Source organism: Dysidea avara, chromosome 4, assembly GCF_963678975.1.
Source record: "Dysidea avara chromosome 4, odDysAvar1.4, whole genome shotgun sequence".
NCBI classification, from domain to species: domain Eukaryota; kingdom Metazoa; phylum Porifera; class Demospongiae; order Dictyoceratida; family Dysideidae; genus Dysidea; species Dysidea avara.
This window is the reverse complement of record NC_089275.1, coordinates 2,596,728-2,615,230: the sequence shown is the minus strand read 5'-3', so window position 1 is coordinate 2,615,230 and position 18,503 is coordinate 2,596,728. Positions and strand designations below refer to the sequence as shown.

The following is an 18,503-nucleotide window of genomic DNA, read 5'->3' as shown; positions in this document are numbered from 1 at the left end:
GGATACAAGTTACCTTATAGGGATCAGCTACAAACAAATCACCCTGTAGAAATATGTGTTGGAAACAAAATCATCTTTCATTGTTAAATATACAAATATCTTTAATCAGACAAAAAAACTGTTGACGACATTTCTTCCTTTGTTCCAATATTCCTGCAGAAAAGAAAAAAAACAAATTAGAAGGAAGCACCAAAGCCAGTTAATGGCTGGCTTTGTGGCTTGCAATACAAAAAGAAGTGATATCTTAACCAAAACAGCCAAGCTGTAAAAAAAGAGTGCGGCCCCCAAAAAGGCCAGGATGAAAAGAGATGTGAAATCCAAGGTGACGGCCAAGAAATGGCTGTGATGGTAGGTTAATGGCAAAAAATTTTAATTACGACAATTCAGGTGAATTTGGTGCCGAATCCTATAGTGGAGGAGGCAACACAAATTCACCTGAATTGTCGTAATTAAAATTTTTGCCGTTAATCTACCATCACAGCCATTTCTTGGCCACCACCTTGGATTTCACATCTTTTTTCATCCTGGCCTTTTTGGGGGCCTTACTCTTTTTTTACAGCTTGGCTGGTTTGGTTTAGATATCATCTAACTCCCAACACTGATGGCCAACCAACAATTTGCCTATGAATCACTGTATACATAACATTGTCCTTCATATAGCAGTCACTACCTTTTATGGTGGCTTGTTAAGCCAACTGTCTGGCACCATGGCACCATTTCAACTAATGCACCAAGTAATTATCCCACTTCCTGCCTTTCAATGAATGCTATATAATGTATTAGGCTTCATTACTTAAATGTATTCAATAGCTATAATCAACATTCATAACAAGCTCACCTTTCCCTTTCTGTAGCTACTAACAATAGTAAAATATTTACTGCATTACTGTTGGTGCGAGCCTTTTAGCTAATAATTACACATTTATAATGGTCGTAGCTCAAAAATGCTGCTGACCACCTTATGCAGGTTTTCTCTTTAATAGCCACCTGTATATAAAGGCCAGATATATCTGGTCCCAAGGTGACCATTATAGACAGGTTCCATTGTACATGCCTCTAATAAGTAGCAATATCAAACTAAATGAAGTGCTCCAGGTAGCTCATTCAGTGCTTGTAATGCAAGGTTGAGATACTCTAATAGAGCAGTGAACCATGCACTCTAATAGAACGATCACTCTAATAGAGCATTGACATTTACATTTCATTATATAACTACTAAATTTATTGACAAAAACATATTTAAATCATCTAAATGGGAACTTTCATTAAAATATGAAAAAATAGGGGTAGGGGAGCCAGAACACCATGAATAATATCCGCTTTAACTCCATGAAATATGTAAGTTTCATTGCCTTAAAACACTCTTTGGCCTGCTCCACTCCCCTGCTAAGCTAAGAGAGTGCTCAGGTTTTCCAATTAATACTCACTGTGATGCAGCAGCGGAGCAAGTAGTTGATATGAGGGGGGGCTGGGCTGACCCAGACTTATTTCTATAGTTTGGTAAGGTGAGACCAAAAAAAAAATTAATTAATTAAAAAAAGGTCACAACCAACTGACAAGAGCTTTCCACCTCAACAGCTACCATTTTTAGCTGATAAACTACATAAAAATCCTTACATAGCTCGCTACACACTGACTACTTTATTAGAGTGACTGCTCTATTAGAGTATCTTGATCTTTATCACGGTTTTCAGCCCCACTCCAAGAAAGTTAATTTCGGTGTGATATCATTCCAGACCGAGGGGGGCTTCAGCCCCCTAGCCCCCCCTTTCCACCGCCTATGCTGTGATGTTTCAATACATTTAGACAAATATGGTATAATTACAGTAGCAGTAGAGATACTTTGCTAGATGTCATCAATATAGCTGGTTGAGCTTGAATCTGCTACCTAAAAAAAATTATTTTACTGACTGAAATGCCACCAAATTCAACCTTTTAGTATATCATTTTCAAAAAATTTCCTTTGGTGGGAGCATGCCCCCAGACCTCCCAGTTTCAGCATGCTTTGCATGTTGAATGTGCTTCAACCACCATCATGTAATCCTCCATCATACAATGCAAAAAAGTCCACCTTTTCTAAAAGAACCTACTCAGATAAAAGTCTGACTACGGTATTATACTTGTTTGCTTACTTTTTTTGTAACATAATTATGGCTGGTGGACCTATGTATATATACTGCAAAGGAAGAGCTTGTCTGACATGCAATATGCCTAATCGCATGCCCCAACAATCAATTATTACAGAAAGAGAAGTGTCATTACGTTTTGTTTTCAGCCATGTTCAGTCCATACCAATGAAGAAAAATGTGAGAAACATCATTCCAGTTACTTTAGAAAACATGGACCATTTTTGTAATAACGTGATAGTCTGCAGAAAAGAAGTCACACATACTACCACGAATTAACACCTTGCACTGATAAAGGCAAGTGATGGAACACAAAGGTAAGTCCATCATGCATACACTGTAGGTACTGCATTATGCCAAAAGGCATTAGTCTAGCTAATGTGACATCTAACAGTGAAAAAATCAAGCTGGTAACCTAAACGGTTATTGAGTTACACTTGTCTGAAGGCATCAGGCAGGTAAGCAGTTAGCCGGCCAGTAGAAAATTCTGCTAAACATTAAAAATTTTGTAGCTATTATTTGAAAACATTTTTGGCCACTTTGAAGACATTTTCGGGCTTGATTGTACCTCACCAATATTGCCAAGATCCAATGTATGTATTGTGGGACTGGTTTTGGGATAGTAGAGCAGCATATAGTGTGCCATTTTTGATACAATTATGAAACTTTCCATATAAGTTGTACTCCTTGTGACATCATTTTTGGGATATAGAGCCATCACTTATTTGACCTTTAGTGACCTTTACAGCCATTTTGTATTGAAAATTCATCGTTTTTGTCTTTATCTCTCTGAGGCATCATTTTGCACAGTTTCAAATTAAAGGTGCTGCTAAAATGAACTACTCGGCTTTTATTTGAAGTAAAATTACAACCATGAAATTCTATGAATTGCTTGCCAACTAGTAATTTACACCCCAAGGGCAAAGACTTAGAGAAAAATGACCATAACTTTGTAGTGGAATGAGATACGAACTTCAAACAAAAGTCAATATAGTTCTTAGATCAACACCTTTAATTTGATACCACGTTTTACAGTGTAAAATAATTCCTCAGGAAGACAAAGACAAAAATGATTAATTTTCAGTGAAAAATGGCTCTAAAAGTCAAATCTGTAATGACTCTATATCAAAAAACATGTCATGAGGAGCACAATTTGTGTGGAAAGTTTCATAATTGTATCACAAAGTGCACGAAATGTCCACTTTTTGGTGCTATGCCACTCTATATACTAAGGTGATATTTTTGGCCAGAAAAGCCCAATTCTTCATGATCCCTAATATGAGCCAATACCATAATTCATGATTTTCAAAGTTAGTTTGCAAAAATCAAACCTTTAAAAGTGTCCCACTGTATGGTATCACCCTTAACAGTATAACAGAAAATGAGAATTTACTAGAAACACTTGGACAAACAGGTATATTGAGCATAATTGTGAGTACAATAGGCTTGTAAAATTGGGTACTGCAGTATATATGGCAGGGTATTGGTAAAATTAGGAATGAGGAAAGATAGAAAACGGGAAATGAGAAATGGGGAAATAGTGGAAACAGAATTCCCTTGCTGCAGAACATGTTTCATTTGTAATTGAAGGGGCAGATTTCCTCAAAACATTGATAGCTGAAGTAGCAGTGACTGCTCTATTAGAATGTTTTATAACATTTATTAACAGCTATGTTATCATTAATGCATCTAACTACTAACAGAATGACGATTACATGTATATAGTAGTGTTTTAGTCAAATTCTATTGGTGGATATAATGCCGATCACCCTGGCAGTATTAGCGGCTTCAGTTGAAGTGACTGCTCTATTAGAATAATAATTGTACTGCCACTACAACATAATAAATTACATTGTAGAAGTAGGTTGGCATGTATTGTAAAGTTGGGAATATGAGTGACTGCTCATGCACGCACAGCAGCTAATCATAAATAAAATTAATAAGCTCATACTGAAGTGCTAAACATGATACTAAGTGATAACAGGAGACATACCATCAATGCGACCATCTGAATTAACATGCACAGCAACATACGTACTTAAGCCTTTATGTCATTTGAGATTCTCATGCATGTATTGTAGTGGCAGTATATTTGCTACCTACCATATCTACTCTAATAGAGCAGTCACTTTAACTTGAACTTCCAGCATTATCTACCATCAAAATTTGTACACAATCACCATTCTATTAGTAGTTACACTGATACATACATTTAACAATAATTATTATGAATTTAATTATGATACTATGAATGATATTATCTAATCCAAAACAGCCAAGCTGTAAAAAAGGAGGTGGCGGCCAAGAAATGGCTGTGATGGTAGGTTAATGGTAAAAATTTTAATAACAACAATTCAGGTCAAGACCAATTTTAATAACAATAACAAATTGCCTTGTAGAGAATTCAGCTACAAACAAATCACCCTGTAGAAAGATCAGCTAGAAGAAGTTACCTTGTAGAGAGTTCAGCTACAACAAATCACCCTGTAGAGAGTTCAGCTAGAAACAAGTCACCCTGTAGAGAGATCAGCTAGAAACAAGCCACCCGTAGAGAGTTCAGCTAGAAGAAGTTACATTGTAGAGAGTTCAGCAGTTTAGCTGCAAACAAATCGCCCTGTAGAGAATTCAGCTACAAACAAATCACCCTGTAGAAAGATCAGCTAGAAGAAGTTACCTTGTAGAGAGTTCAGCTACAACAAATCACCCTGTAGAGAGTTCAGCTAGAAACAAGTCACCCTGTAGAGAGATCGCTAGAAACAAGCCACCTGCAGAGAGTTCAGCTAGAAGAAGTTACATTGTAGAGAGTTCAGCAGTTTAGCTGCAAACAAATCACCCTGTAGAGAATTCAGCTACAAACAAATCACCCTGTAGAAAGATCAGCTAGAAGAAGTTACCTTGTAGAGAGTTCAGCTACAAACAAATCACCCTGTAGAGAGTTCAGCTACAAACAAGTCATCCGGTAGAGAGATCAGCTAGAAGGGTCACCTTGCAGAGAGGTCAGCTACAAAGAAATCACCCTGCTTCATCTTTTCTTCTTCCTGTAGTAAAGAAAAAATGACAGGTTAAAAAGCCCTAAAGTCGGCCATAGGTCAGCTTTGGGGTATACAAATACAAAAAGAAGTGAAATCTAATCCAAAACAGCCAAGCTGTAAAAAAGGAGGTGGCGGCCAAGAAATGGCTGTGATGGTAGGTTAATGGTAAAAATTTTAATAACAACAATTCAGGTGAATTTGGTGCCCCTTGGTCTTGGCACAAAATTCACCTGAATTGTTGTTATTAAATTTTTACCATTAACCTACCATCACAGCCATTTCTTGGCCGCCACCTCCTTTTTTACAGCTTGGCTGTTTTGGATTAGATTTCACTTCTTTATGTATTTGTATACCCCAAAGCTGACCTATGGCCGACTTTAGGGCTTTTTAACCTGTCATTTTTTCTTTACTACAGGAAGAAGAAAAGATGAAGCAGGGTGATTTCTTTGTAGCTGACCTCTCTGCAAGGTGACCCTTCTAGCTGATCTCTCTACTGGATGACTTGTTTGTAGCTGAACTCTCTACAGGGTGATTTGTTTGTAGCTGAACTCTCTACAAGGTAACTTCTTCTAGCTGATCTTTCTACAGGGTGATTTGTTTGTAGCTGAATTCTCTACAGGGTGATTTGTTTGCAGCTAAACTGCTGAACTCTCTACAATGTAACTTCTTCTAGCTGAACTCTCTACGAGTGGCTTGTTTCTAGCGATCTCTCTACAGGGTGACTTGTTTCTAGCTGAACTCTCTACAGGGTGATTTGTTGTAGCTGAACTCTCTACAAGGTAACTTCTTCTAGCTGAACTCTCTACAGGGTGACTTGTTTCTAGCTGATCTCTCTACAGTGTAACTTATTTCTAGCTGAACTCTCTACAGGGTGATTTGTTTGTAGCTGAATTCTCTACAAGGCAATTTGTTTGCAGCTGAACTCTCTACATGGTAGTTTCTTTGTAGCTGAACTCTCTACAATGTGACTTCTTCTAGCTGAACTCTCTACAGGGTGACTTGTTTCTAGCTGATCTCTCTACAGTGTAACTTATTTCTAGCTGAACTCTCTACAGGATGATTTGTTTGTAGCTTAATTCTCTACAAGGTAACTTCTTCTAGCTGATCTTTCTACAGGGTGATTTGTTTGTAGCTGAATTCTCTACAGGGCAATTTGTTTGCAGCTGAACTCTCTACATGGTAGTTTCTTTGTAGCTGAACTCTCTACAACGTAATTTCTTCTAGCTGAACTCTCTACAGGGTGACTTGTTTCTAACTGAACTCTCTACAGGGTGATTTGTTTGTAGCTGAACTCTCTACAAGGTAACTTCTTCTAGCTGATCTTTCTACAGGGTGATTTGTTTGTAGCTGAATTCTCTACAGGGCAATTTGTTTGCAGCTGAACTCTGTACATGGTAGTTTCTTTGTAGCTGAACTCTCTACAATGTAACTTCTTCTAGCTGAACTCTCTACAGGTGACTTGTTTCTAGCTGAACTCTCTACAGGGTGATTTGTTTGTAGCTGAACTCTCTACAGGGTAACTTCTTCTAGCTGATCTTTCTACAAGGTGATTTGTCTGTAGCTGAATTCTCTACAGGGAAATTTGTTTGCTGCTGAACTCTCTACATGGTAGTTTCTTGTAGCTGAACTCTCTACAATGTAACTTCTTCTAGCTGAACTCTCTACAGGGTGACTTGTTTGTAGCTGAACCATCTACAGGGTGATTTGTTTGTAGCTGAACTCTCTACAAGGTAACTTCTTCTAGCTGATCTTTCTACAGGGTGATTTGTTTGTAGCTGAATTCTCTACAGGGCGATTTGTTTGCTGCTGAACTCTCTACATAGTAGTTTCTTTGTAGCTGAACTCTCTACAATGTAACTTCTTCTAGCTGAACTCTCTACAGGTGACTTGTTTCTAGCTGATCTCTCTACAGGGTGACTTGTTTCTAGCTGAACTATCTACAGGGTGATTTGTTTGTAGCTGAACTCTCTACAATGTAACTTCTTCTAGCTGAACTCTCTACAGGATGACTTGTTTCCAGCTGATCTCTGTACAGGGTGACTTGTTCCTAGCTGAACTCTCTACAGGTGATTTGTTTGCAGCTGAACTCTCTTACATGGTGGTTTCTTTGTAGCTGAACTCTCTACAAAGTGACTTCTTCTAGCTGATCTATCTACAGGATGACTTGTTTCTAACTGAACTCTCTACAGTGTGATCTGTTCATAGCGGAACTTTTTACTGGGTGATTTGTTTGCAGCTAAACTCTTTGCATGATTGTTTCTTTGTAACTGAACTCTCTACAAGGTAACTTCTTCTAGCTGATCTCTCTACAAGATGACTTGTTTCTAACTGAACTCTCTACAGTGTCATCTGTTCATAGCGGAACATTTTACTGGGTGATTTGTTTGCAGCTAAACTCTCTACAAGGTAACTTCTTCTAGCTGATCTTTCTACAGGGTGATTTGTTTGTAGCTGAATTCTCTACAGGGTGACTTGTTTCTAGCTGAACTATCTACAGGGTGATTTGTTTCTAGCTGAACTCTCTACAATGTAACTTCTTCTAGCTGAACTATCTACAGGGTGACTTGTTTGTAGTTGAACCCTCTACAGGGTAATTTGTTTGTAGCTGAACTCTCTACAAGGTAACTTCTTCTAGCTGATCTTTCTACAGGATGATTTGTTTGTCTCTACAGGGCAATTTGTTTGCAGCTGAACTCTCTACATGGTAGTTTCTTTGTAGCTGAACTCTCTACAACGTAATTTCTTCTAGCTGAACTCTCTACAGGGTGACTTGTTTCTAACTGAACTCTCTACAGGGTGATTTGTTTGTAGCTGAATTCTCTACAGGGCGATTTGTTTGCTGCTGAACTCTCTACATGGTAGTTTCTTTGTAGCTGAACTCTCTACAATGTAACTTCTTCTAGCTGAACTCTCTACGGGTGACTTGTTTCTAGCTGATCTCTCTACAGGGTGACTTTTTCTAGCTGAACTATCTACAGGGTGATTTGTTTGTAGCTGAACTCTCTACAATGTAACTTCTTCTAGCTGAACTCTCTACAGGATGACTTGTTTCTAACTGAACTCTCTACAGTGTGATCTGTTCATAGCGGAACTTTTTACTGGGTGATCTGTTTGCATCTAAACTCTTTGCATGATTGTTTCTTTGTAACTGAACTCTCTACAATGTGACTTCTTCTAGCTGATCTCTCTACAGGATGACTTGTTTCTAACTGAACTCTCTATAGTGTGATCTGTTCATAGCAGAACTTTCTGAGTACTGGGTGATTTGTTTGCATCTAAACTCTTTGCATGATTGTTTCTTTGTAACTGAACTCTCTATAAGGTAACTTCTTCTAGCTGATCTCTCTACAGGGCAATTTGTTTGTAGCTGAATTCTCTACAGGGTGATTTATTTCAGCTGAACTCTCTACATGATGGCTTCTTTGTAGCTGAACTCTCTATTATGTACCTTCTTCTAGCTGATCTGACTACAGGGTGGCTTGTTTGTAGCTGAATTCCCTACAGAATAACTTGCAATGTAATATAACTGAGTAAATTATACATGCAGCTGAATGCTTTATTAGGGTGACTGTTCTATTAGAGTATCTCGATCTCGCATTTGCTGCACATAGTTGCCTTTCGAATCATAACTCAGTGATTTGTAATCCGATTCTTCTGTACTACTGCAAGAACTTTCCATGATGATTATTCCAGCTACATACTGATTTTCAGCTCGTTGCTCTAAGCGGTTTGCCTGGTAGACACGAAAACTAATAGTTTTTTTATTCATAAAAATCGATCGCGTAATTTTGACACAGGTTGGGTTTTGTGTCATATCTCCATGGTCTTTATTCCGAATCCTTTCAAACCACAAAAAGGCACTCCTACGATAGTTGCTCCATCTACATATCAATTTTCAACTGATTCCTCCAAGGGGTTTACCCTGTAGGCGTGACAGACCTTCGACCTTATTTTACGCAAATAATCGGTTATAACTCCGTGAATGTTCATCGGATTCCTACCAAAGTTGGTACAGAGATCCGCCTTAATGAGCCCTTTAAGTGTGCCAAATTTCAGCCCGATCCGAGCTCGCATTCGTGTTTTATGGCGGATTTTGCGAAGTGTGCGAAATGAAGAAGAATTAGAAGAAGAAAAAAACCAAGAAATTAAAACGAAATTTTGTTCGCTCGTATCTCGGAAATGGCTGGAGCGATTTTCTTCAAATTTGGTATGTAGACTCCCCTAACTGGGCGGCACGTCTCTAGCAAATTTGGTTCCAATCGGATAAGGGATCACAGAGCTACATAGGTGTGAAAATTGCGTTTTCTTTCTTCCTGTTAATATACTCACGGTGTGGCGCGCCGGCTTCTTGGGCCGCACGACACACTATCGTGTGTCTTGATATATTATGAATTTAATTTAATCATAATTTAAATCTGTTTCTCCATTATTAATTATTGTAGTGGCAGTATATTTGCTACCTACCATATCTACTCTAATAGAGCAGTCACTGACTTCAGCCATTAATGTCTTGAGAAATTCTGCTCCTTCAATGACAAATGAAATGTGTTCTGCAATAAGGGATTTCCATTTCCCCATTTCTCATTTCCTGTTTCCTATTTCCTCGTTCCTGGTTTTACCAATACTTAGTATAGCACAATGGATAGAATTTAATTCCCTTACCACCAAATTTGTAGAGGCCTCCAATCTACTGCTTCTAATCTGCCATAACTTGCACATCATACCTATAAAACTATATATCAATTTACTCGCTACAAAACAAGGAATTTAATTATTGAGTTGTTGTTTACACAAGAGCAACCACAAAGCCATTATATAACTTTAAAGTGCAAAAATCAACCTAAGAGAAACCAAATGTGAAATTTCATTACTTTACAGGCAAGGACTACTTATAATCACCCAACTGGCTTGTCAGTGTAGTCATTGGACTGGTCAAAGAAGTTACAATAAAAATCGCTAACGTGTTTACAGTTGAAGCGATGATCACCAAGTCTGGTTTTCAAGCATTTGAGCAAGTGCACATACACATACAGACACGAGGTCACTGTTTCAAGGAGTAAAAAAGTAGCAACATGCCACGCCAACCTATATAATCCTTCTCCTTACTGTTTGTCTTCATTAGTAGTGCCATTATCACTTTGAAGAATCATCTACAATGTTTGTTATCAACACTCCGAAAGTAGGCGATTACATCATCTAACTGTGCGATAGTCCATGTGGGACCGGCTATCCCTGTTCTTATTTGCTTAAGGGTGTGTCCACTACAAGATAAGCACAGGAGTTACTAAAATGATCAACTGAAATTACAGAGCGCTTAGAATGTGATGCTATGGGCATTTATATATCAAAACTACCATATGGCGGTTGTGGCGGTGAGAGGGTTAAAGCATAATGAGCTAATACTTTCAATAAATGTTAACAAGATAATGTTCTTTTCAGTAGTGGAAATGTAGCTACATGATACACATTAGGCCACACAAAGTCAATTATATGTTTCTGGTCCCCGTTTGGGTCATTTTTAAACCAGTCGCGCTCCCAGCCGGCTGTGTGCGCGCGCCTGTTTACTGAATTTGTTTTTTGTAAAAACGTGTGTCTGCACCTAGGCGACTCTTCTTAAGCGGTTTTCCCTTTCTGTTTTATAGATATTTACCACCTTTAAAAACAACGGTGAAGGCCTCATAAGCTTCCAGAGATAGCGTCTCCTTCGAGGAAAGAGGGGGGCGTTGCCCTCTCTCTTACGCGAATTAAAATGCAGGGCATCCTCGAGGCTTTCTCTAAGAAGTTTGTGTAAAATAATACGATAGAAAGGCTATAAAACAGTTAAGAAGATAGCTCTGTACGTTATTTGTGGTTCAAAGCGTTTTTTTTTCTGGTTAGGCTTTCCAAGATGCTTCCTTAGCATGACGCGATCGATCGATTGTAAATGGGCGTGTTTGCTGCTATATCCTCAGTTTATTTTTTCATAGAGTTTATCAGCTTGTACCTTATTTTGTGATTCCTGAAATTTAAACTTTTTACATCATTAATACTAAACATTACAGTGCAGTTGGTAGCTATGTATGCATTAATCATTTGTAAAAAAAAATTAAAAAAAAAAAAGCCTGGTCACCTGGTCAATTTTTGCATCTGAGAAACATATAATTAACTTTGTGTGGCCTTAGATATGATACTGTAGGTCAAACCAACAGGCATTATATCATAAACTGGACATTGTTTATTTTGTACTAATTAATTTTTGCAGTCCAGCAGTATGTATCTAGGGTGGGAACTTTTTGTAACACTTTTATAAAACTACATGCTGTAGATGGCTGCATTATTACTGTGCACATGTGTCTTAATTCATTTGTGCTCAATATTTAATTAAATTGTCGTCATATTTTCTGACTCCATCGCTCATTCGTACACTGAATTATCTTTAATTATAGTCACCATCAAATTGAGACAAGAAATTATATACATACATTATTAACTAAGTTGTGAAGCACACTATGTCAAGTTTGGGACCTACGTGTTTGAGGCAGCTGCTAAGTGAAGCTTCTAATTTGATAATTAATAAGCAAAACAACTCATGGTGATAAATATAACTACTATACAGTATTAGATTTGTCTGATGTTCTGACTATATACACCTTTGCATAATTTTATATCCATATCATATCGTAATACTGTACATAGGATCAACTGACTCCACTGTTCTATGCTGTTCTTTATGGCCATGATAAAGTAGTGGAGGCACTTGTCAGATCAGGAGCAGATGTTAGTGCTGTTTCCAAAGTGAGTTAGTGTGTGCAATGAAACTGATAGGCAATGATTCATGTATATATACCAATAAAAATAATATCACATGTCATGTGTAATATTATAGAATAATCAGTGGAGTTATTATGGACCATAAACTAGTTCTGCAAACAGTATAGTGGCATAGCTGACTTCATATTACATTACTAGTGTTTCGTATTGTTGATTTAAGATTGATTGAGTATACAATTATGGTCTAATTTATGTTAAACAGCCTGTTAGAGGATTACAGCCATTTTTTACAATGTTTATACTTAGGAATTTTGGTAAAGCGCTGCATTCATAATTAATTTTATGATCATTTGATTAAGCACCTGTAGTTTATTTCCTTATTGTCACAGTACAAATCGATTTTTCTGCTGTCACTTTGTGGCACTGTAATTTCACATCTTAATGTTCTTGGCTTCTAGAGCTGAAACGTTGCTAAACCATTCCTCTGGCTATCTAGGTAAAGGAATGTGAAAAATGTCCTAAAATGTGGGATTCAGATCTGGTCACCTATTATTCTGGCACAGTTAATAAGGTGCCTAAAGTATCAAGCATGGTCCTTGATCCTTTTGTAATATTGCTGGTGATAATGTCTGAAATAGCTCACTCTAATAGAACACTCAGTAACTCAAACAGAGTAACTGTAAAATTATTATATACACATAGTGGTTAGAACTATAGCTCAAACTAATAGTCATTTTATATTCAAATATTCTTTAGATTTCAAATGAATAGTCTGATTGTTCTTTTGTGAGCTAACTGTGTTAAAATCAGACACATATCAGGTGTGGTTTAATTATTTAAATACTGTACCACCTTGTAAAGTCAAACAACCCTCACAACACTCAGCAATATAAAGTCTATCAAGAGTATCTTCTATTAGGTACTCTTGAGTATATATATCCACAAACAAATAATTGGTATTAATTTCAAATGAATATGGATTAAAATGTCTGAATAATATAATGTTTGATTACTAAATAGAACATATTAATGCCTTTGGAAAACAATATCATTACCACTCTTGAAAGTGGTTCATAACTATAATCATACACTACGATTTTAGTGCATAGTAGGAACCACAAAGAAGCAGGTATGGCCCACAAAATGACATCACCCGAAAAACAGCCTCAATTTCCCAAGTATTGGTTAGGTAAAACTAAACCCAAAAAACTTTCAGATCGACCTGAAGTGCTTTCAACAAGTTGTTACAGAATTTTAAAAATAATTTATTTAACGGAATTTTCTACTGATTAACTGAGTAAGTGACTGATGCCTTCAGACAAGCGTAACTCAAAACGGTTAAGGCTACGGACTTGATTTTTCACTGTTTGGCATCGCTTCTGCCCAACAGATGACTTTTAGCATACTGCAGTACGTACAATGCATTCCTCATGGACTTACCAGTGCCTTCCTTTGTGTCTCATTCATCTTTGCTGACAGCAAAAAGTGTCAATTTGGCAATAGCACATGATGGTTTCCCTTCGTAACGGAAATCGTCCGTATTTGTCATAGTGGTCTCATTCATCTTTGCTGACAGCAAAAAGTGTCAATTTGGCAATAGCACATGATGGTTTCCCTTCGTAACGGAAATCGTCCGTATTTGTCATAGTGGTTATTTTCATAGCAGAGGTGCTTTTCAAACAGTTCTTGATTTGTTCTGCTGTGTAATGAGTTGAACATAGCCGACAACAAAGCATAATGGGTACTTCACTTTTCAGATATAACTGGGGCGCACTGCACCATGTCTTTCTTGGATTGTAGAGGTGCTTTTCAAACAGTTCTTGATTTGAAATGCTGTGTAACGGGTTGACAATGAAGCATAATGATTACTTCACTTTTCAGATGATAATTGGGGTACGAGGTGCTATTTCAGATGCGGTATGCATAGGTTCATCAGTCATAATAATTTATTTACAAAACAGTTAACGAACAAGTACACAGAAAAATTTGGAATTTTCAGCTAGAGTAGAGACCATAACATATCAATAAAAAGTACTGAAACAAGCTGGAGTAGTGCACGATATTAAATCACAGTAAAACAATAAGAAGTGTTATATCCCTACTGTGCTCAAGATACGATAATGGAAATGCACAGTAGGGATATAACACTTCTTATTGTTTTACTGTGATTGAATATCATGCACTACTTCAGTTTGTTTCAGTACTTTTATCAATTTGTTATGGTCCCTACACTAGTTGAAAATTCCAAACTTTTCTGTGTACTTGTATTTATCCGTGCAATTGGAAAATGAAAATTATCTACTATCAATATTTGGAAAAAGACAAATAAAATTTAGCAAATATTCTTATTATCAAGACACACGGTAGTGTGTCGTGCAGCCCAAGAAGCCGGCGCGCCACACCGTGAGTATATTTACAGAAAGAAAGTAACACGATTTTCACACCATTGTAGCTCCGTGATTCCTTATCCGATTCAAACCAAAGTTGCGACAGAAGTGCCGCTAGCTAGGGGAGTCCACATTTCAAATTTGAAGAAAATCGCTTCAGCCATTTCCGAGATACTAGCGGCCACACTTTGAGGTTTTTTTCTTCGTTTTTTTCTTTTATAACTTCTTTTTGCACACTTTGCAAAATCCGCCATACAACGCGAATTCGTGCTCCAATCGGGCTGAAATTTGGGCCACTTAAAGGGCTCATTAAGGCGAATCTTAGTACAACGTTTGGTAGGAACCCGATAAACATTCACGGAGTTATGACCGATTATTTGCGTAAAATAAGGTCGAAAGTCTGTCACGCCCACAGGGTAACCCGCTTAAAGGAATGAGCTGAAAATTGCTATGTAGATGGAGTAACTATTGAACTATTGTAGGAGTGCCGTTTTGTGGAATCCAGTTAAAGGCCATCGAGATATGACACAAAACCCAACCTGTGTCACAATTACGCGATCGATTTTTATAAATAAAAAACTATTAGTTTTCACGTCTACCAGGCAAACCGCTTAGAGTAATGAGCTGAAAATTGGTGTGCAGCTGGAATAATTATCATAGAAAGTCCTTGCAGTAGTACAGAAGAATCGGAGTACAAACCACTGAGTTATGATTCCAAAGCCAACTACGTGTAGCATATGGGAGATCGAGATACTCTAATAGAACAGTCACCCTAATAGAGCATTCAGCTACGTTTATAACTTACTCGATTATAGAATTATATTACATTGCAAGTTATTCTGTATGGAGTTCAGCTACAAAAAGTTAATCTTATAGACAATTCAACTACAAGCAAGTCACCCTGTAGAGAGTTCAGCTACAACAAGTCACTCTGTAGAGAATTCAGCTACAAACAAGTCACTGCGTAGAGGGTTCAGCTACAAAAAAGCTATCCAGTATAGAGTTCATCTAGATCATCTACAAACAAGTTACTTTATACAATGTTCAGCTACAAGTAAGTCACTCTGTAGAAAGTTCAGCTAAAAATAAGTCACTCCGTAGTACAAACAAGTCACCGTGTACCTGGAAAGTTCAGTAATCAATCAAAAAAGCCACTCTGTAAAGAGTTCAGCTATACAAACATGTTATAACTCTATAGAGAGATCAGCTAGAAACAAGTCATCTAGTAGAGAGATCAGCTACAAGACATCACCTTATAGACAAGTCAGTTACAAAGAAACTACCATGTAGAGATTTCAGCTTCAAATATATCACCCTGTAGAGAGTTCCAGTCATCCTGTATAGAGATCAGCTAGAAGGATCACCTTGTAGAGAGTTTAACTACAAACAAATCACACTGCAGATAGTTCAGCTATGAACAGATCACCCTTTAGAGAGATCAGCTAGAAGAAATCACCTTGTAGAGAGATCAGCTACAAGGAGTTACATTGTATAGAGATCAGCTAGAAGAAATCACCTTACAGAGAGTTCAGCTACAAAGAAACCATCCAGTAGAGAGTTCAGCTACAAACAAATCACCCTTTAGAGAGTTCAGCCACAATCACATCACCCTGCAAGGAGTTTAGCTGCAACGAAACCATCATGTAGAGAGTCCAGCTGCAAACAAATCATCCTGTAGAGAATTCAGCTACAAACAAATTGCTCTGTAGAGAGATCAGCTAGAAGAAGTCACCTTGTAGAGTTCAGCTATAAAAAACCACTCTGTAGAGAGTTTAGCTGCAAACAAATCACCTTGTAGAGAGTTCAGCTATAAACAAGTCACCCTGTAGAGGGATCAGCTACAAAGAAACAATCCTGTAGAGAGTTCAGCTACAAACAAATTACCCTATAGAGAGATCAGCTAGAACAAATCATCTTGTAGAGAGTTCAGCTAGAACAAATCATCTTGTAGAGAGTTCAGCTACAAACAAATCACCCTGTAGAGAGTTCAGCTATGAAAAGATCACTGTGTAGATAGTTCAGCTATAAGAAGTCACCTTACAGAGAGTTCAGCTATAAAGAACCACCATGTAGAGAGTTCAGCTGCAAACAAACCACCCTGTAGAGAATTCAGCTGCAAATAAATCGCCCTGTAGAAAGATCAGCCAGAAGAAGTTACCTTATAGAGAGTTCAGCTACAAAGAAACCATCATGTAGAGAGTTCAGCTTCAAACAAGTCACCCTGTAGAAAGATCAGCTAGAAGAAGTTACCTTGTAGAGAATTCAACTACAAAGAAACCATCAAGTTGACAGTTCAGCTACAAACGAGTCACCCTGTAGAGAGATCAGCTAGAGAAAGTTACCTTGTAGAGAGTTCAGCTACAAAGAAACCATCATGTAGAGAATTCAGCTACAAACAAATCACCCTGTAGAGAGATCAGCTACAAACAAGTCACCCTGTAGAGATATCAGCTGGATACAAGTTACCTTATAGAGATCAGCTACAAACAAATCACACTGTAGAAATATGTGTTGGAAACAAAATCATCTTTCATTGTTAAATACACAAATATTTTTAATCAGACAAAAAACTGTTAACAACATTTCTTCCTTTGTTCCAATATTCCTGCAAAAAAGAAAAAAAACAAGTTAGAAGAAGCACCAAAGCCAGTTAATGGCTGGCTTTGTGGCTTGCAATACAAAAAGAAGTGATATCTTAACCAAAACAGCCAAGCTGTAAAAAAGAGTGCGGCCCCCAAAAAGGCCAGGATGAAAAAAGATGTGAAATCCAAGGTGGCGGCCAAGAAATGGCTGTGATGGTAGGTTAATGGTAAAAATTTTAATTACAACAATTCAGGTGAATTTGGTGCTGGAATCCTAGTGGAGGAGGCAACACAAATTCACCTGAATTGTCGTAATTAAAATTTTTGCCATTAACCTACCATCACAGCCATTTCTTGGCTGCCACCTTGGATTTTACATCTTTTTTCATCCTTGCCTTTTTGGGGGCCGCACTCTTTCTTTACAGCTTGGCTGTTTTGGTTTAGATTATTATGCTTTGACATTAGATATTACTCTGTATGATATTGTAGGTCAAGCTAGCAGTTGGACATTGTTTGTTGTATGTGCTGTTCAATTTTATTAGCCCAGCTTTAAGATTTATAGAACTCTTATAAGTGTTTTATTAAAATATGCAGAAGATTGTATCATTATTGTGTGTCCTCATTTGCCCTGAATATTTTGTTAAATAGCTGTCAACCAACTCCATTTTTCCTGACTCTATTGCTCATTCACACACTAAATAATAGTTAGACGTCAAGAACCAGGATTCTACGGGATTTAGCAGCGAGGGCGCTACTAAGGGCCTGAGGGTTTTCTAAATCCCGTAGAACCTAGTGGTTCTTGACGTCTAACTTATTTAGACTACAACTCGTTATTGTACCTTGAGTTGACAGCTGCTTGTAAATGGGAAATGTATGGCTAATTACTAGAAACAAGCCCTCTACACCTCCCTACATGGCGGGACCTCAGCGTGGCTGTTGCTACCCGTTTAAACGCCCATGCGTTGCCAATGTTACAGGCGCGTGCTATGTATCGAAGTACTGGACTCAACGACTGGACTACAACTCATTGTTGCTGTTGTTGTGCCCCGACAGCTGCTTGTAAGCAAGTAATGTAGTGTTGATTAGTATAAACAAGCCCATTACACCTCTCTCTAATTCAGTACGGCTGTTACTAGCCATTTAAACGCCCATGCGTTGCCAATGTTACAGGTGCGTAATTATCGTGTTTCGTATCGCCTCAGAGCGTGGTCTCTATTGGACATGACCGTGGCTCTACGAGATTTAGAGACCACGTTTTCAGCCAATCAAATTTCAGTATCAAACTTATTGTATTCTAAAGTATCATTAATTAGTCACCATCAAATGGAGACAAGAAAGTATGGAAAGATTGGACCTTATTAACTAAGTGATGAAGTACATTAGCTATATGCTTGGGACTTATACATGTTTTCTGTACATCCATTTCAATGATGTCATACGTGCATGTATATCTTGTGTAATATTGTAGGATCAACAGACTCCATTACATTTTGCTACTTGTGAAGATCATGTTAAAGTAGTGGAGACACTTGTCAGATTAAGAGCAGTTGTTAATGCTGTTGATATGGTAAGAGATTATGGCCATTATTATTGTTTCCACAAATAGTATAGTTACATGTGCTGAGC

At 37.7% G+C, this 18,503-nt stretch overlaps 2 protein-coding genes across 2 annotated transcripts in view; both read left to right on the top strand.

Moving 5' to 3' along the window:
* The window catches only part of LOC136253260 (leucine-rich repeat serine/threonine-protein kinase 1-like), a 172,045-nt gene that overhangs the window by 109,228 nt on the left and 44,314 nt on the right, over nucleotides 1-18,503 (top strand). The window lies entirely within an intron of this gene.
* Nucleotides 1-18,503, top strand: part of LOC136252787 (serine/threonine-protein phosphatase 6 regulatory ankyrin repeat subunit B-like) — a 40,622-nt gene that overhangs the window by 13,006 nt on the left and 9,113 nt on the right. The window contains exons 2-3 of the mRNA XM_066045354.1: nucleotides 11,834-11,932; nucleotides 18,346-18,444. Coding sequence (XP_065901426.1) covers nucleotides 11,834-11,932; nucleotides 18,346-18,444 — 198 coding nt within the window. The remainder of the gene's footprint in view (nucleotides 1-11,833; nucleotides 11,933-18,345; nucleotides 18,445-18,503) is intronic.